Source organism: Pristiophorus japonicus, chromosome 1, assembly GCF_044704955.1.
Source record: "Pristiophorus japonicus isolate sPriJap1 chromosome 1, sPriJap1.hap1, whole genome shotgun sequence".
Classification (NCBI taxonomy): Eukaryota; Metazoa; Chordata; class Chondrichthyes; family Pristiophoridae; genus Pristiophorus; species Pristiophorus japonicus.
Window position 1 is genome coordinate 11720767 of NC_091977.1, and position 25695 is coordinate 11746461.

Here is a 25695-nt window from a genome sequence, read left to right on the forward strand (position 1 = left end):
GGAGGAGCGCAGAGATCTCGGAGGGTTATAGGCCTGGAGGAGATTACAGATATAGCGAGGGGTGAAGCCATGGAGGTATTTGAAAACTAGGATGAGAATTTTGAAGGGGTTGCTTAAGCGGTAGTCAATGTAGATCGGGGGGTGATGGGTAAACAGGACCCTCCTACAATCCATCACTCTTCCTTACCCCTTTTCATGTCTCCGTGAAACTATATAGTTACCCTTAGATCCAAACTCACAGCGGCAGTCTGAATATTCCTCCAAGAGAAGGTGTCTATTGACATCTTGATCAATAAATGTGTTTAAATATTGATCGTAAAATGAAACAATGCACATAGATATTAATAGACAGATTACTTATGTTGATATATCATTGTTATTATTTCTGATGTCATACACCCAGTAAACCAATTACTCATCCCAGTGCTGGACAGGGATCACTGTGCCTCTGTTTACAATCAGTACGAGGAGTCAGCATGTCCCATTACTCCCGGGAGTGCTCAGTCCAGTAATGGGGATGATTTGGATACCGGGATTTACCGGGCTCAGTTCAGTATGGGAAGATATTCCGGGACTGGGATTGACTGGGTTTTGTATGACCCTGTCTCGCTCTGGAGTGTGATCAGGAGCAGGAACTGCACTGATGGTCCCCACCCTACCCCAGCAGACTAAAGCTCTTTGTAGCACCAGTGTCCAGGCTGCGATCAGCGACTTCGGGGACAATCTGAGGATTGGAGCGGGGCTCTGCTCCTCCCTGTGATCCAGCCATCAAACCGAGCCCAACACTCACTCACTGAACCATCAAACTTTGAGGTTTTACTTCAAACTTTGTTTTTGATCTTGTAACTGTTTCATTCCCATTCAGCCAAGACTATCAGCATGACCCCAGGGCTAAAAGGGTTAAACTATGAGGACAGCTTACATGGTTACTGTTCTGGCCTCACAGAGCTTATTTCTTTCTACCTCGACTCTATTTTTCCTCCCCTTGTCCACTCTCTTCCACCTACATCCACGACTCCTCCGACGCCCAGCACTACTTTAACAGTTTCCAGTTTCCTGGCCCCAACCGTCTTCTTTTCACCATGGACGCCCAATCCCTCAACACTTCCATCCCCCACCAGGATGGCCTGAGGGCGCTCCGCTTCTTCCTCGAGCTGAGGCCCAGCCAGTCCCCATCCACCATCACCCTCCTGCCCCTGGCTGAACTTGTTCTCACACTGAACAACTTCTCCTTTAACTCCACTCACTTCCTCCAAATTAAAGATGTTGCGATGGGAATCCACATGGGTCCTAGCTATGCCTGCCTTTTCGTGGGATATGTGGAACATTCTTTATTCCAGCCCTACTCTAGTCCCCTCCCTCACCTCTTTTCCCGGTATATTGATGACTGTATCGGTGCCGTTTCCGGCTCTCGCCCTGAACTAGAAAATGTCATTCACTTTGCATCCAATTTCCACCTTCCCCTCACCTTCACGTGGTCCATCTCCCCACCTTGACTTCTTTGTCTCCATTTCTGGGGATAGACTATTGACAAACATTCACTATAAGCCCACTGACTCCCACAGCTACCTGGAATACACTTCCTCCCAGATGCTGCCTGGCCGGCTGAGATTTCCAGCATTTTCTGATTTTATTTCAGATTCCAGCATCCGCAATATTTTGCTTTTGTTTACATACTCAGCTTGTTATAGAAGATTAAGGGATGATCTAATCGAGGTGTTATTCCACCATTGGTGGCCGTGCCTTCAGCTGCCGATGTCCAAAGCTCTGGAATTCCCTCCCAAACCTCTCCGCCTCTCTGTTTCTCTTCTTACTTTAAGACGCTCCTTAAAACCTGCCTCTTTGACCAAGCTTTTGGTTACCTGTCCTAACATGGCTCAGTGTAAAATTCTGTCTGTCATGTATGTAACCACAATGCAACACCACTGTATTACTGTATACACTCAACCTAGATGCACACCGTGACCACAAGGGGTGAACTTGTGGGAGACACTCCTTACCTGATCACTCAGGTATAAAAAGGGAGGTCCCACGCAGGGTCATCATCTTTGGAGTCCTGTGAATAAAGAGTTAAGATCACAGAGTGCTTGTCCCCAGAATGTGCCTCGTGTGGTTTCATACTGTAGAGTTCGGAATTTACACTGTCTATTTTATAACACTTTTTTAATGAAGCCCCTTGTGATGTTTTATTCTATAAAAGGAACTACTTAAATCTAAGTTGTTGTTAAGATGACTAAAGGAGTAGATAGGCTAGATAGCGAGAAACTATTTCCTCTGGTGGGGGGAGTCCAGAACAAGGGGTGAATAACCTTAAAATTAGAGCCAGGCTGTTGAGGGGTGATGTCAGGAATCACTTCTTCACACAAAGGGTAGTGGGAATCTGGAACTCTGTCCCCCAAAAAAGCTGTCGAGGCTGGGGGGGTCAATGAAAATGTCAAAACTGAGATTGCTAGGGTTTTGTTGGGTAAGTGTATTAAGGGTTACAGAACCAAGGCGGTAAATTGGGTTGAGGATCAGATAATCCATGATCTGATTGAGTGGCAGACCAGGTTCGAGGGGCTGAATGGCCTCCTCCTGTTTCAGTGTTCCTGGACTGACAGGGGCATGCGGGGCCCAAGCTTAGATCACAGCTAGGCTCAGCTGAATATGATCCAAGTCCAGTCGCTCTCTCTGGCACACCTCCACGGGTAACATAAGGACATAAGAACATAAGAAATAGGAGCAGGAGTAGCATTTGGACCCTCAAGCCTGCTCTGCCATTTAATAAGATCATGGCTGATCTGATCATCGACTCAGCTCCACCTCCCTGCCCGCTCCACATAACCTTTTACTCCCTTATCCCTCAAAAATCTGTCTATCTCTGCTGTAATATATTCAATGACCCAGCCTCCACAGCTCTCTGTGCCAGAGAATTCCACAGACGTACAACCCTCTGAGAGAAGAAATTCTTCCTTATCTCAGTTTTAAATGGGCGGCCCCTTATTCTGAGACTATGCCCCCTAGTTTTAGATTCCCCTATGAGTGGAAATATCCTCCCTGCATTCACCTTGTCGAGCTCCCTCATTATCTTATATGTTTCGATAAGATCACATCTCATTCTTCTGAATTTCAATGAGTATAAGCCCAACCAACTCAACCTATCTTCATAAGTCAACCCCCTCATCTCCGGAATCAACCTAGTGAACCTTCCCTGAATAGCCTCCAATGCAAGTATATCCTTCCTTAAATACGAAGAACAAAACTGTATGCAGTACTCCAGGTTTAGCCTCACCAATACCCTGTACAGTTAGTTGTAGCAGGACTTCTCTGCTTTTATACTCTATCCCCTTTGCAATAAAGGCCAACATTCCATTTGCCTTCCTGATCACTTGCTGTACCTGCATACTAACTTTTTGTGTTTCACACACAAGGACCCCCAGGTCCTTCTGTACCGCAACACTTTGCAATTTTTCTCCATTTAAATTATAATTTGCTTTTCTATTTTTTTCTGCCAAAATGGAAAACCTCACATTTTCCGACATTGTACTCCATTTGCCAAATTCTTGCTCACTCACTTAGCCTGTCTATATCCTTTTGCAGATTTTTTGTGTCCTCCTCACCACTTGCTTTCCCACCCATCTTTGTATCATCAGCAAATTTGGCTACATTACACTCGGTCCCTTCATCCAAGTCATTAATATAGATTGTAAATAGTTGAGGCCCCAGCACCGATCCCTGCGGCATCCCACTAGTTACTGTTTGTCAACCGGAAAATGGCCCATTCATCCCGACTCTCTGTTTTCTGTCAGTTAGCCAATCCTCTATCCATGCTAATATATTACCCCCAACCCCGTGAACTTTTATCTTGTGCAGTAACCTTTTATGTGGCACCTTATCGAATGGCTTCTGGAAATCCAAATATACCACATCCACTGGTTCCCCCTTATCCACCCTGTTTGTTACATCCTCAAAGAATTCCAGCAAATTTGTCAAACATGATTTCCCTTTCATAAATCCATGCTGACTCTGCCTGACCGAATTATGTTTTTCCAAATGTCCTGCTACTGTTTTCTTAATAATGGACTCCAGCATTTTCCCAACGACACATGTTAGGCTAACCGGTCTATAGTTTCCTGCTTTCTGTCTGCCTGATTGCTCGATCTGCCCCGTTCTCATTGTGGTATTGTCCGTCTGGGGTAACCGTACAAGGACACTGCACCCTGAGTACATTCGAGTGTCGGTGCACAGGAGGGAGCTATGGCCTGGATGCGAGAGAGCATCAGGCGGCTATAGCAAAGGGCACCTGTACTCACAGAATACACACACTGTGAAGCTGCAGGACAAGCTGTTGCTTTCATGCTCTGTGTCCGAATAGTAAGGACACAGCAGCTGGTGTTTAAATTTACCTTCGCGCGCGCATCAAGGTGAGAGATGTTAGTGCCGAGGAACGGAACATGTCCCATTTCAGGACAGCAGTGGCCCATCAAACACTCCCAGGGTAGGTACAGGATGGGTTATATACAGAGTAAAGCTCCCTCTACACTGTCCCATCAAACACTCCCAGGGCAGGTATAGCACGGGTTAGATACAGAGTAAAGCTCCCCCTACACTGTCCCATCAAACACTCCCAGGGCAGGAACAGCACGGGTTATATACAGAGTAAAGCTCCCTCTACACTGTCCCATCAAACACTCCCAGGGCAGGTATAGCACGGGTTAGATACAGAGTAAAGCTCCCTCTACACTGTCCCATCAAACACTCCCAGGGCAGATACAGCACGGGTTAGATAAAGAGTAAAGCTCCTTCTACACTGTCCCCATCACACACTCACAGGGCAGGTACAGCATGGGGTTAGTAAAGCTCCCATGAAACTTTTGAAAAGGAAAAATTTGCAGGGCAATGGGAAATTGCAGGGAGTGGGACTAATTGGATAGCTCTTTCAAAGAGTCGGCACAGGCATGATGATCCGATTGGCCTCCTTCTGTGCTCCATGAGTCTATGATAGGTGTCAGGTAAAGCAAGTGTCACAGAGTTTAGCTAAGCTCGGGGAGCCCAGCCATGAACACTTGCTCCACGAGGGCTCACCGGTGTGATCCGGTATCCCATCACCATGTGGGGCGAACTTCTCGCACTCAGCGCATTCTATCACCAACACCATCTAACGTTTAAAATAAGAAAAATAATAATTAGGAGCAGGAGTAAGCCACTTGACCCCTCGAGCCTGCTCCGCCATTCAATAGGATCATGGCTGATCTTCGACCTCAACTCCACTTTCCTGAAGTGCCCCATAATCCTTGATTCCCTTAATATTCTGAAAATCTATCGAGCTCTGTCTTGAATATACTCAATGACTGAGCCTCCACAGCCCTCTGGGATAGAGAATTCCAAAGGTTCACCACCCTCTGAGTGAAGAGGTTTCTCCTCATCTCAGTCCTAAATGGCCGACCCCTTATTCTGAGACTGTGACCCCTGGTTCTAGACTCCCCAGCCAAAGGAAACATCCTCCCTGTATCTACCCTGTCAAGCCCTGTAAGAATTTTGTATGTTTCAATGAGATCACGGGGCCGAAATTCACTGTCCCTAACGGGACAGTTACCGCGGGGTTTAGGCAACCGATCGGAAAAATCGAACGGCTGCCGTGATCGGTTGTTTTTCCCTCCCTGAGCCACATTCAGCTCGGCGGGCGGGGGGGGGCGGTGGTTACGGCGGTGCGCACTTCCGCCGGAAACGGCGGGGTGGAGCTACGGTAAAGGAAGGTTTGCAGCGGTGAACTGAGCAGCGTGCGGGCTGCTCAAAAGCGGCCACGACAGTGATATTCAGGGATAAAAAGGTAAGATTTTTCCCGGCAGTGCCCCCTGCGGGATTTTCCAGTCAGTGCACAAACCGCTGGAGATTTGCCGCGATCGGGTCTGTTTGCATCTTGAAGGAGTGAGTCCCAGACTTCCACTATGTGAGAGACTGCCCTTGAGGGCCACATGTGTAACGAGCTATAGAGAGGAGGAAAGTTACAAAGTTCTCTCAATGAATGAGTGAGCTGTAAACAATATAGTTATATCACAAAATGTTGCAGTACATCATCGTCATCACAGGCAGTCCCTCGGAATCGAGGAAGACTTGCTTCCACTCTTAAAATTAGTGCTTATGTGACTGTACAGTCCAATTCGAGAACCACATTCCCTGTCACAGGTGGGACAGATAGTCATTGAGGGTAAGGGAGGGTGGGACTGGCTTGCCACATCTCTTTCTGCTGCCTGCGCTTTTTTTCTGCATGCTCTCAGCGCTGAGACTCGAGGTGCTCAGTGCCCTCGCGGTTAAAGAGGAAATTAATGCAATAATAAGGAAGGACATTAGCTTGGATAATGTGGAATCGGTATGGGTGGAGCTGCGGAATACCAAGAGGCAGAAAACGCGAGTGGGAGTTGTGTACAGACCACCAAACAGTAGTAGTAAGGTTGGGGACAGCATCAAACAAGAAATTAGGGATGCATGCAATAAAGGTACAGCAGTTATCATGGGTGACTTTAATCTACATATTGATTGTGCTAACCAAACTGGTAGCAATGCAGTGGAGGAGGATTTCCTGGAGTGTATTTGGGATGGTTTTCCAGACCAATATGTCGAGGAACCAACCAGGGAGCTGGCCATCCTAGACAGGGTGATGTGCAATGAGAAAGGACTAATTAGCAATCTTGTTGTGCGAGACCCCTTGGGGAAAAGTGACCATAACATGGTAGAATTCTTTATTAGGATGGAGAGTGACACAGTTAATTCAGAAACTGGGGTCCTGAACTTAAGGAAAGGTAACTGCGATGGTTTGAGGCATTTGGCTACAATAGACTGGCAAATGATACTTAAAGGGTTGATGGTGGATAGGCAATGGCAAACATTTAAAGATCACATGGATGAACTTCATCAATTGTACATCCCTGTCTGGAATAAGAATAAAACGGGGAAGGTGGCTCAACTGTGGCTAACAAGGGAAATTAAGGATAGTGTTAAATCCAAGGAAGAGGCATATAAATTGGCCAGGAAAAGCAGCAAACTTGAGGACTTGGAGAAATTTACAATTCAGCAGAAGAGGACAAAGGGTTTAATTAAGAGGGGGATAATAGAGTACGAGAAGAAGCTTGCCGGGAATATAAAACTGACTGCAATAGCTTCTATAGATATGTGAAGAGAAAAAGATGAGTGAAGACAAACGTAGGTCCCTTGCAGTTGGATTCAGGTGAATTTATAATGGGGAAGAAAGAAATGGCAGACCAATTGAACAAATACTTTGGTTCTGTCTTCACGAAGAAAGACACAAATAACCTTCCGGAAATACTAGGGGTCCGAGGGTCTAGTGAGAAGGAGGAACTGAAGGATATCCTTATTAGGCGGGAAATTGTGTTAGGGATATTGATGGGATGAAAGCCAATAAATCCCCGGGGCCTGATAGTCTGCATCCCAGAGTACTTAAGGAAGTGGCCCTAGAAATAGTGGATGCATTGGTGATCATTTTCCAACAGTCTATCGACTCGGGATCAGTTCCTATGGACTGGAGGGTAGCTAATGTAACACCACTTTTTAAAAAGAGTGGGAGAGAGAAAGCGGGTAATTATCGACCGGTTAGCCTGACATCAGTAGTGGGGAAAATGTTGGAATCAATCATTAAGGATGAAATAGCAACGCATTTGGAAAGCAGTGACAGGATCGGTCCAAGTCAGCATGGATTTATGAAGGGGAAATCATGCATGACAAATCTTCTGGAATTTTTTGAAGATGTAACTAGCAGAGTGGACAAGGGAGAACCAGTGGATGTGGTGTATTTGGACTTTCAAAAGGCTTTTGACAAGGTCCCACACAAGAGATTGGTGTGCAAAATCAAAGCACATGGTATTGGGGGGTAATACACTGACGTGGATAGAGCACTGGTTGGCAGACAGGAAGCAGAGAGTCGGGATAAACGGGTCCTTTTCAGAATGGCAGGCAGTGACTAGTGGAGTGCCGCAGGGCTCAGTGCTGGGACCCCAGCTCTTTACAATATACATCAATGATTTGGATGAAGGAATTGAGTGTAATATCTCCAAGTTTGCGGATGACACTAAACTGGGTGACGGTGTGAGCTGTGAAGGGGACGCTAAGAGGCTGCAGGATGACTTGGACAGGTTACGTGAGTGGGCAAATGCATGGCAGATGCAGTATAATGTGGATAAATGTGAGGTTATCCACTTTGGGGGCAAAAACGCGAAGACAGAATATTATCTGAGTGGTGGCAGATTAGGAAAAGGGGAGGTGCAACGAGACCTGGGTGTCATGGTTCATCAGTCATTGAAAGTTGGCATACAAGTACAGCAGGCAGTGAAGAAGGCAAATGGTATGTTGGCCTTCATAGCTAGGGGATTTGAGTATAGGAGCAGGGAGGTCTTACTGCAGTTGTACAGGGCCTTGGTGAGGCCTCACCTGGAATATTGTGTTCAGTTTTGGTCTCCTAATCTGAGGAAGGACGTTCTTGCTATTGAGGGAGTGCAGCGAAGGTTCACCAGACTGATTCCTGGGATGGCTGGACTGACATATGAAGAGAGACTGGATCGACTGGGCCTTTATACACTGGAGTTTAGAAGGATGAGAGGGGATCTCATCGAAAGATACAAGATTCTGACGGGAAGGGACAGGTTATATTCGGGTAGATTGTTCCAGATGTTGGGGAAGTCCAGAACCAGGGGACACAGTCTTAGGATAAGGGGTAGCCATTTAGGACTGAGATGAGGAGAAACTTCTTCACTCAGAGAGTTGTTAACCTGTGGAATTCCCTGCCGCAGAGAGTTGTTGATGCCAGTTCATTGGATATATTCAAGAGGGAGTTCGATATGGCCCTTACGGCTAAGGGGATCAAGGGGTATGGAGAGAAAGCAGGAAAGGGGTACTGAGGGAATGATCAACCATGATCTTATCGAAAGGTGGTGCAAGCTTGAAGGGCCGAATGGCCTACTCCTGCACCTATTTTCTATGTTCCTATATTTCTATGCACTTCCTCCACTTAGGGCGGTCTTTGGCCAGGAACTTCCAGGTGTCAGTGGGGATGTTGCACTTTTTCAGGGAGGCTTTGAGGGTGTCCCTGTAACGTTTCCTCTGCTCTCCTTGGGCTCATTTGCCGTGAAGGAGTTCCGAGTAGAGCGCTCGCTTTGGGAGTTACGTGTCTGGAATGCGAACGATGTGGCCTGCCCAGCGGAGCTGAATACAGGGCTATTGTGAGAGTACAGAATGCTAGCATGCTGACTTTGTTAAAGCCACTCTGCAACATAAATAGCAGCATTTGAGATGAAATATGACTGCAGAAGATCCCTCACAAACCATTAGCCAATCAGTTGGATATACATTTTCTATTAAAGCACTCTCGTCACTCACATATTGCTAATGGTTGCATTTTGTGCTCTAGCGTGTAGATCATTCTTGTTCTTTGCTGTTGGGGTGTTTTTGGGTGAAATTTGAGTATAGCATCGACAAGATCAGACCACTGAGAAAGCCATGTATCTCTGTGGACTGCAGATCCATTGAAATGGAAATATGAGGATGTAATTCTGCCTAGCTGGAGCCAAGTTTGTGTTGCTCTCAGAAATTTCAGGCACATAATGCTCTTGCCCACAAATGGGAAGGCATATTATGATGCCATGCAAATGAAGGTGGTAATATGTCACATGACGTATGTCACATGACGTATGTCACTCTATTTGCACTCGAACACTGCTGGACACAAGGGATGGCTCTGAGGCCCTGCCTATAACATTGCTAAGGCCCTGGGAGGGAAGAAGTTAAAATATCTAGTGCGCCCAGTCTTGAAAATGGCAGCTGACCCAGCATCCGTTGCCTCTTCTTCTGTCCTCCACACCACCCATCAGTGTCTCCAGCTCCATATCAGTGAACCTGTTGGCTCTCCTTGCAGCCATCCTTCTAAATTCCTTCCAAACTCCTTCCTCCCCTCCTTGCTGCAAAACCCAAAAAGGCCAGGGAGCAGCTGGCTCAATAGAAACCCTTACCTGCATGCTGAATTTCTCAGTGGTCATAACGCTCAAATTAAGACAGCCACACCGCTGAAAAATCCACTTTGGAAGGGTTCATTAGCGCTGGAACCCATTTTGCCACTTTTGGAGTTGAATATGGGGTGGCCCAGCCACGAAAATCTTTTGCCGCTAATGGCCACAAAAAGGTGGGGAGAGCACCAGCTTTCCAGCGGTACTGAATTTCAGGCCCCACCTTCCAAACTCGAGAGAATATCGGCCTAGTCGACTCAATCTCTCCTTATAGGGCCATCCCCCAATCCGAGGACTCGGGTGCACATCCAAGTACTTTTTAAATGTGATGAAGGTTTCTGCCTCATTTACCCTTTCAGGCAGTGAGTTCCAGACCCCCACAACCCTCTGGGTAAAAATACATTCTCCCTCAGAGCCCCTCTAAACCTCCTACAAAATTACTTTAAATCTATGTCTGTCCCCTGGTTGTTGTCCCCTCTTCTACGTGACATGTTATTTCACAGATCATCTAGTGATTTGTGGCACTGCTGGGTTTTTTTGTGGGATCTGGCTGTTTCCATTTTACCAAAGCAGTGTAGGCAGTTTAAAAAGAAAAGTACTGGGAGGACATAAGGTGGGTGAAAGGCCTTGAGCTCAGGCCCCACCATGAACCCCTTTTCCCCCCTTCACAGCCAGCTTCAACCCTCCCCTCTCTCAAATCCCCTCTAAACCTCCTACCAATTAATTTAAATCATGCCTCCCCTGATTGTTGACTCTTCTTCTATGGGAAATTTCATTTGACAAAAAAAAAACAAGCAGATTATCTTGTGATTTGTACCACTGCTGTATTTTTTTGTGCGATCTTGCTGTGCGCAGTTTGTCTGCTTCCATTTTGCCGGCACTGGGAGGGCCTAAGATGGGTGGAAGGCCTTGCTCAGACTGAGCTCAGCACCTCCCCACCATGAAGCCCACTTCCCCACTCAATCTCAGCGAATTCAAATGATGACGGGGGTCCGTGAACTTGGCCACCGAGGGTGGGGCGTAAATGAAATGTGGCAGCAAGGAGCCAGTGTGGGTATGACAGGCCGAGTGGCCAACACTAGCACATCGCTCGCTAGGGCAGGAGCCTCCCGCTAGCATCGCACGGGCCGCCACTCACCATTGTCCCCTCTGCCTCTCTCTCTTTCCCAGAGTGCCTCTTTGTCACCGACTACTTCACCAGGACGCCCCGCAAGCTCAACGCCTTCACGTCCTTCGCCAGCGCCGAGCTCTTTCACTTCCACGTGCCCGAGGACACGGTGGTGGCCGTCTGGAACCTCATCACCTTCAAGGAGCAAGGAGGCAGCTTCGGAGACAGCTGCCCGGACCGAGACATCACCGTGTGAGTAGTTCGGGGGCAGAGCTGCACCTGTGGGGTGAGACCAGGGGTGCGGGGGGGGGGGGGCGGTGTGTCAGGGGCGGTGCGGTGGGTTGGGTAGAGGGTGGGGAATGGGGAGGGGGTGGAGATTGGAAGGTAGCGGTGCAGGGGGGGGAGCTGGTGTTGGGGACTGGGGGGGGGATGTGTCAGGGGTGGTGCGGGGGTGTTGAGGGCTGGGTGGAAGGTGGGGGCGAGGGGGAGATGGGATGGTGGCAGTGCGGGGGTGTTGAGGGCTGGGTGGAAGGTGAGGGCGAGGGGGAGATGGGAAGGTGACAGTGCGGGGGGGGGGGTTTTGGGGGTTGGGAGCTGGGTGGAAGGTGGAGGCGGGGGGGAGATGGGAAGGTGGCAGTGCGGGTGGGGTTTGGGGGTTGGGGGCTGGGTGGAAGGTGGAGGCGGGGGGAGATGGGATGGTGGCAGTGCGGGGGGGGTCTGGGGGCTGGGTGGAGGGTGGGGGGGATGTGGGGGCACAGGAAGTTCATAAGGAGCAGTTACCAATGCGCATGGAATAAATTGGATGTAGCCTTTATAAAAGAACTGCATAGAATTTTACAGCACAGAAACAGACCATTCAGATCATTATGCTCCACATGAGCCGACACCCACCCCTCTTCATCTCACCCCACCAGCATTTCCGTCTATTCCTTTCTCCCTCATGTGTTTATCTAGCTTCCCTTTAAATCGATCTATACTAAGAAAGAAAAGAAAGATTTGGATTCATATAGTGCCTTTCATAACCACTGGACATCTCAAAGCGCTTTACAGCCAATGAAGTGCTTCTGGAGTGTAGTCACTCTTGCAATGTGGTAAACGCAGCAGCCAATTTGCGCACAGCAAGCTCCCACCAACAGCAATGTGACAATGACCAGATCATCTGTTCTTTTGTTATGTTGATTGAGGGATAAATATTGGCCAGGACACCGGGGATAACTCCCCTGCTCTTCTTCAAAATAGTGCCATGGGATCTTTTACGTCCACCTGAGAGAGCAGATGGAGCCTTAGTTTAATGTCGCGTCCCAAAGACAGCACCTCCGACAGTGCAGCACTCCCTCAGCACTGCACTGGAGTGTTAGCCTGGAATTTTTTTGTGCTCAAGTCCCTGGAGTGGGACCTGAATCCACGACCTTCTGACTCAGCTGACACTATTCACCTCGAGTTCCACGTTCTCACCACTCTCTGAGTGAAAACGTTTCTTCTGAATTCCCTATTGAATTTATTAGTGACTATAGAAATATAGACATAGAAACATAGAAAATAGGTGCAGGAGTAGCCCATTCGGCACTTCAAGCCTGCACCGCCATTCAATGAGTTCATGGCTGAACATGCAACTTCAGTACCCCATTCCTGCTTTCTCGCCATAGCCCTTGATCCCCCGAGTAGTAAGGACTACATCTAACTCCTTTTTGAATATATTTAGTGAATTGGCCTCAACAACTTTCTGTGGTAGAGAATTCCACAGGTTCACCACTCTCCGGGTGAAGAAGTTTCTCCTCATCTCGGTCCTAAATGGTTTACCCCTTATCCTTAGACTGTGACCCCTGGTTCTGGACTTCCCCAACATTGGGAACATTCTTCCTGCATCTAACCTGTCGAAATCCATCAGAATTTTAAACGTTTCTATGAGGTCCCCTCTCATTCTTCTGAACTCCAGTGAATACAAGCCCAGTTGATCCAGTCTTTCTTGATATGTCAGTCCCGCCATCCCGGGAATCAGTCTGGTGAACCTTCGCTGCACTCCCTCAATAGCAAGAATGTCCTTCCTCAAGTTAGGAGACCAAAACTGTACACAATACTCCAGGTGTGGCCTCACCAAGGCCCTGTACAACTGTAGTAACACCTCCCTGCCCCTGTACTCAAATCCCCTCGCTATGAAGGCCAACATGCCATTTGCTTTCTTAACCGCCTGCTGTACCTGCATGCCAACCTTCAATGACTGATGTACCATGACACCCAGGTCTCGTTGCACCTCCCCTTTTCCTAATCTGTCACCATTCAGATAATAGTCTGTCTCTCTGTTTTTACCACCAAAGTGGATAACCTCACATTTATCCACATTATACTTCATCTGCCATGCATTTGCCCACTCACCTAACCTATCCAAGTCACTCTGCAGCCTCATAGCATCCACCTCGAAGCTCACACTGCCACCCAACTTAGTGTCATCCGCAAATTTGGAGATACTACATTTAATCCCCTTGTCTAAATCATTAATGTACAATCTTATATTTATGGCCCCCTACTCTTGGTCTCCCCCCACAAGTGAAAACATCTTCATTACGTCTACCCTATCAAATCCCTTCGTAATGATAATGATCTCAGCCTTCTCTTTTCCAGAGAATCGAGCCCCAGCCTGTTCAGTCTATCCCGGTGTAACCTCTCTGTTCTGATACCTCACTTGCAAATTGCTTTTGCACCTTCTCCAGTGCCTGTGTATCCTATTTGTGATAGTACTCCAAGTGTGGGTTAACCAAGGCTCTGTACAAGTTCAGCATAATTTCTCTGCTTTTCAATTCTGTTCATCGAAAAATGAATGCCTGTGCTTTGTTTGCATTTTCTATGACCTTGTTAACCTGCATTGCTACGTTTAATATAAGCAGAAAATGCTGGAAATACTTAGCAGGTCAGGCCACACGATGATGCCTGACCTGCTGAGTGTTCCCAGCATTTTCTGTTGATGTTTCAGATTTCCGCAGTATTTGCTACTTTTCATGATTTGTGAATGTGTACCCACTCGACACCTCGGCTCCTCGACCCCATTGAGACTCTTACTTTCCAAGCAGTATGTGGTCTCCTTATTCTTCCGACCAAAATGCCCCACCTAACACTGAGGAATTTTTATTTAATGCAACTAATTTTTATGACCTGGAACACGCTGCCTGAAAGGGCGGTGGGAGCAGATTCAATGGTAAGTCCAAAAGGGAATTGGATAAATACTTGAAAAGGAAATAAATTGCAAGGCTATGGGGTAGGAGCAGGGAGTGGGAGTAATTGGATCGCTCTTTCAAAGAGGCGGTACAGGCACGATAGGCCGAATGGCCTCTTTCTGTGCTGTATGATTCTATGAACAACAAACACAGATTTGTTAAAGACAAGTAGTTTGATAGATTTATACAGTGTTTTGATCTGATTGAATAGATAGAGGAATGCAGTAGATGTGGCATCTATGAACTTTCAGAAGGTGTTCGATAAGGTGTCTCACAAAAAGTTTGTTGCAAATAACAGTAGGTGGATAATACCAGAGGAAATATAGCAGCATGGATCGGCAGTTGTTTAGGGTTACTGGGTCTTGCTTTAGGTGTGATCTCATTGAGGTGTTTAATGACAAAGGAATTCGATAAGGTAGATAGAAATATAGAAACATAGAAATCTACAACACAGAAGGAGGCCATTCCGGCCCATCGTGTCTGCACCGGCCGATAAAGAGCCGCACGGCCCTCAGTCAGCAGCCCTGAAGGTTACATATAAACCTGTGAACAAAGAACAATGGCGGAAAGGTAAAGAGCACCCGGCCCGACCAGTCCGCCTCACACAACTGCGACACCTCTTGCACCGAAACAATCTACACTCCATCCTAACTGGAGCATGTGATCTCCTGGGAGAGGCAAAAAAAACAGATAAAAACCCAGACCAATTTGGGGAAAAAAAATCTGGGAAAATTCCTCTCCGACCCATCCAGGTGATCGGAACTAGTCCCGGGGGTTAATTGGCCATATTCGATTCCCGTGATACAGAGGAACTTTTTCCTGTGGTGTGGAGAATCCAAAACAAGCAGACATAATCTTAAAACTAGAGGTAGGCCATTCAGGAGTGAAATCAGGAACCACTTTTCACACAAAGGGGAGTGGAAATCGGGAATTCTCTCCCCAAAAGGTTGTGGATGCTGGGGGGCCAATAGAAATGTTCCAGACTGAGACCGGTAGATTTTTGTTGGCTAAGTGTATGAAGGTGATATGGAACCAAGGCGGGTAAATGGAGTTGAGATTCAGATCAGTAATGATCTAATCGAGTAGCGGAACAGGCTCGAGGGGCTGATTGGCCTCCTCCTGTTCCTATGGTCAGATTGGAGAAGGAGTGGGAAGTGGTGTGCCCCAGGGGTCAGTGATGGATCCTGCTTTATTCCCAAAAGTTGCCGGTGACACAAACGTAGGAGGTTCGGCCAACAGTGAGGAGTACAGCGAGAGATGTCAGGACAGGTTGATGAAACGGGCAGACTGGTGGAAGGTGCAAATCAATGTGGAGAAGTCGGAGGCAATACATGTTGGGAGGAAAAACAAGCTATGGATGAGTACACTCAACGCAAAGGTTGTGGATGATCAGAGTGATCTCAGAGTTCAAATATATAATTCCCTGAGAGTGGGTGCAGGTAGACAAAAGCCCTACTAGCGACATCCCGTGAATGAATAAAAAGGCCAACAGCATTTTGTTTTTTTTAAATTGGGGCATAGAGAACTAGAGTAAGGAAGTAATGATAAGTTTGTACAAAGCATTGGTTAGACCACAGTTAGAGCACTGTGGGTGACCCATTACATAAAGGACATTAAAGCCACAGAGAGTGTGCAGCGTAGATTCACCAGGGTGATACCAGGGATGGGAAACTAATTATGAGGAGAGACTTGAGATACCAGGTCTATTTCCATTGGAGCAGAGGAGATTTAATAAGAGGTTTTTTAAATTAAGAAGGGCTTTGATAGACTGAATAGACAGTTTCCTCTGGTTGGGGAATCAGTGACAAGGGATCATCAATTTAAAAAGTGTCACTAAAGGGTGAGGAAAAAGATCAAGACAGCACCTCACAAACCCACTACCTCTACTGTAATGTATTTGCTTCATGGGTTCTTTGCTTAAGAATTTATAGCAACACATTGCTATTCAGAACTAGTTGATTTATTAACAAAACTTTAACAATCACACTACACATTAGCAGTTCATCCACTAGGCTCACAACTGCATACCTCATTGTGGTTGACCTAGATCCAACTGGCTGGGGTTTTATTGAGTCTTGTGAACATCATGTGACTGGCTAAGCCACTCACAGTGCAACAGCTCTACAAACCTGTGAGCATACTCACAGGTGCATACATTATATCGACCACCTAGAAGGTCAAGGGCAGCAGACGCATGGGAACACCACCACCTGCAAGTTCCCCTCCAAGTCACACACCATCCCGACTTGGTCATATATCGCCATTCCTTCATCGTCGCTGGCTCAAAATTGCAGAACTCCCTCCCTAACAGCGCCGTGGGAGCACCTTCACCACACGGACTGCAGCGGTTCAAGAAGAGGGCTCACCACCACCTTCTCAAGGGCAGTTTGGGTTGGGCAATAAATGCTGGCCTTACCAGCGACGCCCACATCCCGTGAATGAATAAAAATATAAATAAAATAAATAATAAATAAAAAAATAAGCAAAGGAGAAATGTCTCTACGCGGAGGGGTGATGGAGCATGGAATGTTTTGCTCCAGAGTGTGGTGGAAGCAGTGGTCATTGTACCTTTAAAGGGAAAATTGGATAAACATTTGAAGCAGAGTAAGGTACAGGGGCAATGGGGAGAAACTGGGCCCAGGGGATTTGGATTTCTCTGGCAAAGAGTTGGCACAGACACAATGGGACAAATGGCCTCCTTTTGGGCTATGCGCTTTAATGGTGCAATGGTCTCTAAACCGCCTCGGTGTTCCCTTTCATTGTCTTCACTCAGTTCTCCGTTACATTCTCTCTTCCCCTTTACTTTCTCTTCTTCATTATTTTCTTCTCTCTTCCCCTTTACTTTCTTTCTTTACAGTGACCTTAGTTTTTTTGTAATACCTTCCTTTTCCATTCCGCCGTCAGGTCCATTCTTGTCATCTTCATTTCTCAAAACTCCCTCGCCGCTTCCAGATTTTCTACTCAATGACCCTGTGCCCACTGACCCACAGTGGCCGCCCAATCCGGCAACGCCTCAGTTTTAAAATTCTCATCCTTGTTTTCAAATCCCTCCATGGCCCCACCCCTCCCACCTCTGCAATCTCCTCCATCCCCACAACACTCCGAGATCTCTGCGCTTCTCTAATTCGACCCTCTTGAGCATCCCCGATTTTAATCGCTCCACCATTGGTGGCCATGCCTTCAGCTGCCAAGGCCCCAAGCTCTGGAATTCCCTCCCTAAACCTTCCCCGCCTCTCTGCCCCTCTCTCCTCCCTTAAGGTGTTCCTTAACACCGACCTCTTTGACCAAGCTTTTGGTTATCTGCCGCAATTTCTCCTTATGTGGCTCGGAGTCAATTTCTGTCTGATTACGCCCCTCTAAAGCGCCTTTGGACCTTTTACTACGTTAAAGGCGCTATATAAAGGCAAGTTATAATTATTTTTACTCCTAACTCTTGCTTCTCTCCTCATCTCCACCAGGTATTTCAGATCCGGGGCTCCACCGGTTATTAACCCTCTCCACAACCGGTTCCCGACAGACACCATAGTGCCGGGGTTGTTCGCAGTAACACTGACGTGGACTCTACCAAACCGTACAACGGGGGTGTTTAACATCACCAGTCCACTTCCAGGAGACTGGTTTCTTGCTGCTCACTTACCGAAGGAAAAAGGGAAAATTTCAGTCAAGGTGAGCCCGACAGCCAAGGTGTCATGGATAGTTGCAATAGAATGAACGCATGTGTATTTATATAAAAGAAAGACTTGCATTTATATAGCATCTTTCACCAACACGGGATGTCTCAAAATGCTTTACAGCCAATGAAATATTTTTGAAGTGTAGTCACTGTTGCAATGTAGGAAACGCGGCAGCCAATTTGCGCACAGCAAGCTTCCGCACACAGCAATGTGATAATGATCAGATCATCTGTTTTTGTCATGTTGATTGAGGAATAAACATTGGACACTGGGGTTAACATCTCTTGCTACTCTTCGAAATGATGGCCCTGAAATCCCGGCCTCCCTGGGTCCGTACAAAGTGTGTACGGAGTGTGTATGGACCCCGGAAGGCATCGCAAAAGCTGGAAGGCATGCGCAGAAAACCAGCTTTTCCGACCCGTCAAGCTGGAGCTTGACAGATCCAACACATCTCTGGAGCGAGGACATTCACTTGGGTAAGATTGCGGGATTTACCCATATCTTGCCCAGCAAATGTCCTCAAAACTCTTGTGTCTGCTAAAAGCAGGCGTATAACCTACTGTTACAGGCGTAAGAGTTTTAAAACATACTTAGAGCATAAACAATAAAATAAAAAAAACATTTTATTTTTCAAAACCCTGCCCACTAAGGTCAATTTATTTTTAACTTTAATTACAAAACTTTTTTAAAAATAGGAAAAATATTTTTTTTTTCTAAGGCATTTATTAACTTTAATGTCAATTAATTTTAATTATGTGAGGTGTGTTTTTTATTTTTTATTATGGTGTTTAGTGTGTATGTTTTTTTTCCTCATTAATGACAATGAGAACTTGTAGATACAGAGTTCCCATTGCTATTAATGAGAATGCTGTACCTGATTGGCCGAGCAGTCACACATGACTGCATCTTCTGCGGGGGAACCTGGAGGACGGGAGCACGCTTCACAATGCGGGAAGAGAAGGCCTCCCCACTGGAATCTCATGCTCCTCCGGGACCTCCAGGTACTTTTGTAGAAACTTTTCAGGTCGGGGCCAATGCCGTGCCATCCACCTGAGAGAGCAGACGGGGCCTCGGTTTAACATCTATCCGAAAGACAGCACTTCTGACAATGTAGCACTCCCTCAGCACTGCACTGGGAGTGTCAGCCTGGATTTTTGTGTTCAAGTCCCTGGAGTGGGACTCGAACCCACAACCTTCTGACACAGAGGCAAGAGTGCTACCCACTGAGCTACCTTTATATAGCACCTTTATATAGCACCTTTCACACCCTCAGGTCATCCCGAAGCACTTGACCGCCCGCCAATGAATACTTTTGAAATGTAATCACTGTTGTAATATGGCAGCTGATTTGTGCACAGCAAGCTCCCACTGACAGTAATGATCTATTTTAGTGATGTTGGTTGAGGAATGAATGCTGGCCAGCTCAATTCCCCAACTCCTAATAGTAAAATAGGATCTTTTATATCCACTTAACAGGGCTACGGTAACTTCTTATCTAAAACACAGCATTTCCTGGAGTGGTGTCCACCTAGATTTTGCGCTCACGTCTCTGAGTGCCGCAGCCATTTTGTGCACAGCAAGGTCCCACAAACAACAGTGAAATACATGACCGGATCATCTGTTTTTCGAGGTACTGGTTGAAGGATAAATATTGGCCAAGACCCAGGGAGAATTCCCCTGCTCTTCTTCGAAAAAGTACCATGGGATCAGACGGGGCTTCGGTTTAATGACTCATCCCAGAGACGGCACCTCCGACAGTGCAGCACTCCCTCAGTACTGTCACTGGGTGTGTCAGCCTAGATTATGTGCTCAAGTCTCTGGAGTGGTGCTTGAACCTAAAGACACTACTACTGAACCAAGACTGACATCTTTTGTATCGTTTTCCCAAAGTGCCCTCAATTCTTTTTACGTTGACCGTTTGCAATATTTTCCCGCAAAGATGTGATTTTGATTCCTCATTTGGTGGCACTGTCACCTGACCTTAGGTCATGTAACGTTAGACTCACAGCTCCACCTACAAGTGCAATACCTCTGGAATTCATCGACCACTCACTAGTTTAATATATAATATATGGATAATGGATACCTGGGAGTGGATTGCAGGCTAGAATCTACTCAGGGGGTTTGGGTGGTTTATATATAGAATAATGGACATCCAGGAGTGAGTTACAGGCTGGAAACTAATGGAGGAGTTCAGATAGGTCTGGAAGCTCGGAGGAACAGTAAGTTGTGTAGCTGGGAGCAGGAAGTTACAAAAGGGACATGGACCGATTAAGTGAGCGGGTAAAACTGTGGCAAATGGAGTTCAATGAGGAGGAAGTGCGAGGTCATCCACTTTGGATCCAAGAAAGGCAAATCAGAATATTTTCTTAATGGCGAGAGACTAGATGCTGTGGTGGAGCAAAGAGATGTGCGTGTTCCTATACAAAAATCACTAAAAGCTAGTGCACAGGTACACTGAAGTAATCAAAAAGGCTAATGGAATGTTGGCCTTTATCTCAAGGGGGTTGCAATACAAAAGGGAGGGAGTGATGCTCCAATTGTATACGGCCTGGGTCAGACCCCATCTGGGGCACTGCGTTCAGTTGTAGGCCCCGCACCTCAGGAAGGCTATATTGGCCTTAGAGGGGTTGCAGCGCAGATTCACCAGAATCATATTGAAGCTAAAATGGTTAACTTATAGGACAATTTGCATAAATAGGTTGTATTCCTTTTAGTTTAGAAGGTTGAGGGTTGATCTAATTGAGGTGTTTATGATAAGAACATAAGAAATAGGAGCAGGAGTATGCCATACGGCCCCTCGAGCCTTCTCCGCTATTTAATACGATCATGGTTGATCCGATCATGGACTCGGCTCCACTTCCCTGCCCGCTCCCCATAACCCCTTATTCCCTTATCTATCTCTGTCTTAAATTTATTCAATGTCTCAGCTTCCACAGCTCTCTGAGGCAGCAAATTCCACAGATTCTAACCCTCTGAGAAAATAAATTTCTCCTCATCTCAGTTTTAAATGGGCGACCCCTTATTGTAAGATCATGCCCTCTAGTTCTAGTCTCCCCCATTAGTGGAAACATCCTCTCTGCATCCACCTTGTCAAGCCTCCTCATAATCTTATACGTTTCGATAAGATCACCTCTCATTCTTCTGAATTTCAATGAGTAGAGGCCCAACCTCCTCAAGGATTTGATAGGGTAGATACGGAGAAACTATTTCCTCTGGTGGGGGAAATCCAGAACACGAGGACATAATTATAACATTGGAACTAGGCCATTCAGGGGTGATGTCAGGAAGCACTTCTTCACACGAAGAGTAATGGAAATCTGGAACTCTCTCCCGCAAAAGACTGTGGATGCTGGGTGTCAATTGAAAATTGCAAGGCTGAGATCGATAGATTTTAGTTGGGTAAAGGTAGGTAAATGGAGTTGAGGTGGAGGTCAGCCATAATCTGAATAAATGATAGACTGGTTTGAGGGGCTGAATGGCCTCCTCCTGATCCTATCCCTGTGAGTGATTATATAGAACGTATTTGATACCTGGGTTGATTATATATGTTTTGGATTACTGTGTGATTATATAGAAAATAACTAACAAGTATACCTGGCCTTGACTGGGGGAGGAGGATTTGCTGATAATAAAGGTGAAGAGGTGGCTCCAGAATAAACCCTGTTGGCCATCACTACTCACTGGAGTTTAGAAGAATGAGAGGGGATCTCATAGAAACATATAAAATTCTGACGGGATTGAACAGGTTAGAGGCAGGCAGGAAGAATGTTCCCGTAGCTGGGGAGTTCCAGAACCAGGGGTCACAGTCTAAGAATAAGGGGTAAGCCATTTAGGACTGAGATGAGGAGAAACTTCTTCACTCAGAGAGTGGTTAACCTGTGGAATTCTCTACCGCAGAAAGTTGTTGAGGCCAGTTTATTAGATATATTCAAAAGGGAGTTAGATATGGCCCTTACGGCCAAAGGGATCAAGGGGTATGGAGAGAAAGCAGGAAAGGGGTACTGAGGTTGAATGATCAGCCATGATCTTATTGAATGGCGGTGCAGGCTTGAAGGGCTGAATGGCCTGCTCCTGCACCTAATTTCTCTGTTGTAATGTCTGTAAGCTTGTAATGTTTGTAGCTCCACACTGTGGATGTGGACGTATTGTGTACTGTAACTGCAGAGTTAATAATAAACAGAATAGGCAGATTCCGGAGGCTTCCGAGAGAGCTGCCTGCCATGTAGGAAGCTGTGTGTGCTTGTGCTCTGTGAATATATCACATTTGGCGGTGAGATCGGATTTTTCGGATGATTTAAAGCTTAAATTTTGTTGGGGAAGGATTCAGCCAGACGACAGAGAGACTTTGGAAGTTTCTGTCTTTGGAAAAAAGCTACAAAATCCGAGGTAAAATACAGCACATGGTGTGAACAGCTAGAGTTTAAAATGGCAGGTGTAATTGGACATTTGGGGGAATATAGACATGACCGGGAACGTTTTAAAGCGTATGTGGATAGGCTAGAAATGTATTTCACTGCAAATAACATAATCGAAGTTCCAGACAATGCAGTCCAGAACCGGGCTGTGTTAGAACATAAGAAAGCGATCTTCTTATCGGAGACGGGTCTGGCATTATACGAAACCCTTGTAAATCTGCTTGTGCCTGACGAGTCAAAGGACACAACGCTTAAAGAGATTTTAACAAAGCTGGAGCAGCACTATAACCTCAAACCATTAGAAATTGCTGAAAGCTATCGTTTTGGGATTCGGAATCAAAAGTTGATGAAAGTATCACTGATTACATCGTAGCATTAAAAAAGCTATCGATGCACAGTAATTTTGGAAACTTTCAAAACCGAGCATTACGGGATCGTTTTGTTTGTGGGGTGAAAAATGATGCGATCAGAAGGAAGTTATTGACAACGGAGGACTTGACTTTTGAGATTGCTTGTCAGACAGCGAGGTCGATGGGCATGGCCGAACAATATTCCCGAGAATTAAATAATAATTACGGTCGTCAGTCAACCGAGGTAAATCACCTGCAGGTTCAAAGTAAAAGACGGTGGGGGCTCAAAATCTCAGAAACTGGAAATTCTAACAGAGCATCGAAGTCGTGCTATAGGTGCCTGGGACAACACATTGCTCAAAGTTGTCCATACGTGAAGACTGGGCATCTTGCGAAGGCATGCCGACTGAAGGGTAAACCAGCTTCCAAAGCTATGAGTCCAGCATTCAAAGCTATGAGTAGAAATCCCAAGAGACTACATAGCATGGAAGAACAACAACAGGACGAGGAGATGTTAGAGTTACATGTTATCAAGAGCATGACGTTAATGGACAGCGATTCGGAAAGCATCAAAATCCACATAGATGTTGCGGGATTCAAGATACCAATGGAAATTGACACGGGTGTATCCGTGAGTGTAGTACCGGAGTCGCTGTACATCGACAAATTGCGTGATTTCCATCTGGAGAAATCCAAGATAGAGCTGCGGGGTTTCTCGGGAGAGAAAATTCCTGTGGTAGGTCGTATCACCGTACCGGTGAAATATAAAGATCAATTTCAGAACTTGCCTCTAATAGTAGTGAAGGGAGACAAGTCTGCATTACTAGGAATAAATTGATTGAGCTCACTGAAGCTGGATTGGAGTAAGATTTTCTGTGTGGAAGCGAGATTTTCATCAACGGATGAGGTTATCAAGAAGTATCTGAAGGTGTTCTGCGAAACGGGCAGTCCGATCGAAGGCTTCAAGGTGAGTGTCAGGGTACAGAAGGACACTAGATCGGTTTACTACAAGCCACATTCCATACCATATGCACTCAAGGAGAAAGTTGAGCAAGAACTCAAAAGACTAGAGACTGAGAACATTATTTGTAAGATAGATCGATGTAATTGGGCTACACCCATTGTTGTTGTACCTAAGTCTGATGGTCAGGTAAGATGGTGTGGTGATTATAAAGTAACTGTAAACCATATTCTAGAGGGTAATGTCCCCAATACATTGCCGAATATAGAAGATTTGTTCACAACACTGACAGGTGGTCAGATCTTCTCAAAACTGGATCTTCCGAATGCCTACTTACAGCTTGAACTAGATGAGGAGTCCAAGTCATATTTGACTATAAATACTCATCTAGGCCGATATCAATTTAATAGGCTACCTTTTGGAGTGTCTTCCGCCCCTGCCATATTCCAAGGGGTGATGAACCAGATTTTGCAAGGTATTGAAGGGGTAGTATGTTATTTGGATGACATACTAATTTCAGCACCAAATAGGCAAATTCATAATAACATATTGAATGAAGTCCTCAAACGGCTAGAAAAGCACAGAGTACGAGTGTCTGCTCGTAAGTGTGAGCTATTTAAAAACTCAGTGGAGTACTTAGGGTACAGAGTAGACAAAGATGGTTTACATCCAACCATGGAAAAATTGGATGCAATTAGAAATGCACCCACTCCTAGGAATGTCACTGAACTTCGTTCATTCTTGGGTCTTCTGAACTATTATGAGAAGTTCCTACCAAATTTGGCTACAGTATTACATTTGCTGAATGAACTTTTGAAAAAAAACAAGTCCATTGGAAGTGGTCAAAAGAATGCGAAACAGCATTCAAGGAGTGTAAAAGCAAATTGGTAGATAGTACCATGTTAGTTCACTATGACATATCCAAGGAGATTAAGCTAGCATGTGATGCCTCTCCATATGGAGTTGGGGCAGTGATCTCTCATGTATCACATAGTGGGGAGGAGAGACCAATTGCTTTTGCTTCACACACTCTCACTCCAGTGAGAGTAATTATGCGCAAATTGAAAGGGAAGCTTTGGCATTAATTTTTGGGGTCAAGAAGTTTCACAAATACTTGTATGGTCATAAGTTTACCATCATTACGGACCATAAGCCCCTAACAGCAATCCTCCATCCAAAGTTCCCAGTTCCAACATTAGCTACAGCCCGAATGCAGAGATGGGCTTTGATTTTGTCAGCATATACATATGATATTGAATACAGACGATCAGCTGATCACAGTAATGCTGATGCAATGTCTAGATTGCCTTCCCCATCACAAGTTACACCCGATAGGAAGAAGTGTTTTATTTTTTATACATTGATGAACTGTCAGTCACAGCTGAAGAGATTGGTAGAGCAACCAAGCGTGACCCAGTGATGTCAAAGGTGTATGAGTATATTGCAAATGGATGGCCAAATCAGGTAACAGACAAAGATACACATCCATTCTTCATTCGTAGGAATGAATTATCAGTCGATAAAGATTGTATCATGTGGGGTGCAAGAGTGGTTATACCAAATAAATTCAGGTCCAAATTATTAGGAGACCTCCGTGACCAGCACCTGGGAATGCGCTTCACCAAGAGTTTTGCACGCAGTTATTTATGGTGGCCAGGTCTTGATAAAGATATAGAGGACATCGTGAGTCAGTGTACGACATGTCAATCGGTAAGCAAGTAACCACCACCAGTACCATTACAGCCATGGAAATGGCCTCCCAGGGTGTGGCAAAGGCTACATATTGATTTTGCTCAGTTAGAAGATGAGAAGGGGGATTTAATAATGGGAAATGTGAAAATGGCTGAGACCTTAAACAATTATTTTGCTTCAGTCTTCACAGTGGAAGACACAAAAACCATGCCAAAAATTGCTGGTCACAGGAATGTGGGAAGGGAGGACCTTGAGACAATCACTATCAATAGGGGGGTAGTGCTGGCCAGGCTA

General features: G+C 45.9%; 1 protein-coding gene across 1 annotated transcript in view; it reads left to right on the plus strand.

The window, feature by feature from the left end:
- The window catches only part of tmem8b (transmembrane protein 8B), a 354968-nt gene that overhangs the window by 60437 nt on the left and 268836 nt on the right, over nucleotides 1-25695 (plus strand). Inside the window, exons 2-3 of the mRNA XM_070877086.1 lie at nucleotides 11160-11349; nucleotides 17765-17972. Coding sequence (XP_070733187.1) covers nucleotides 11160-11349; nucleotides 17765-17972 — 398 coding nt within the window. The remainder of the gene's footprint in view (nucleotides 1-11159; nucleotides 11350-17764; nucleotides 17973-25695) is intronic.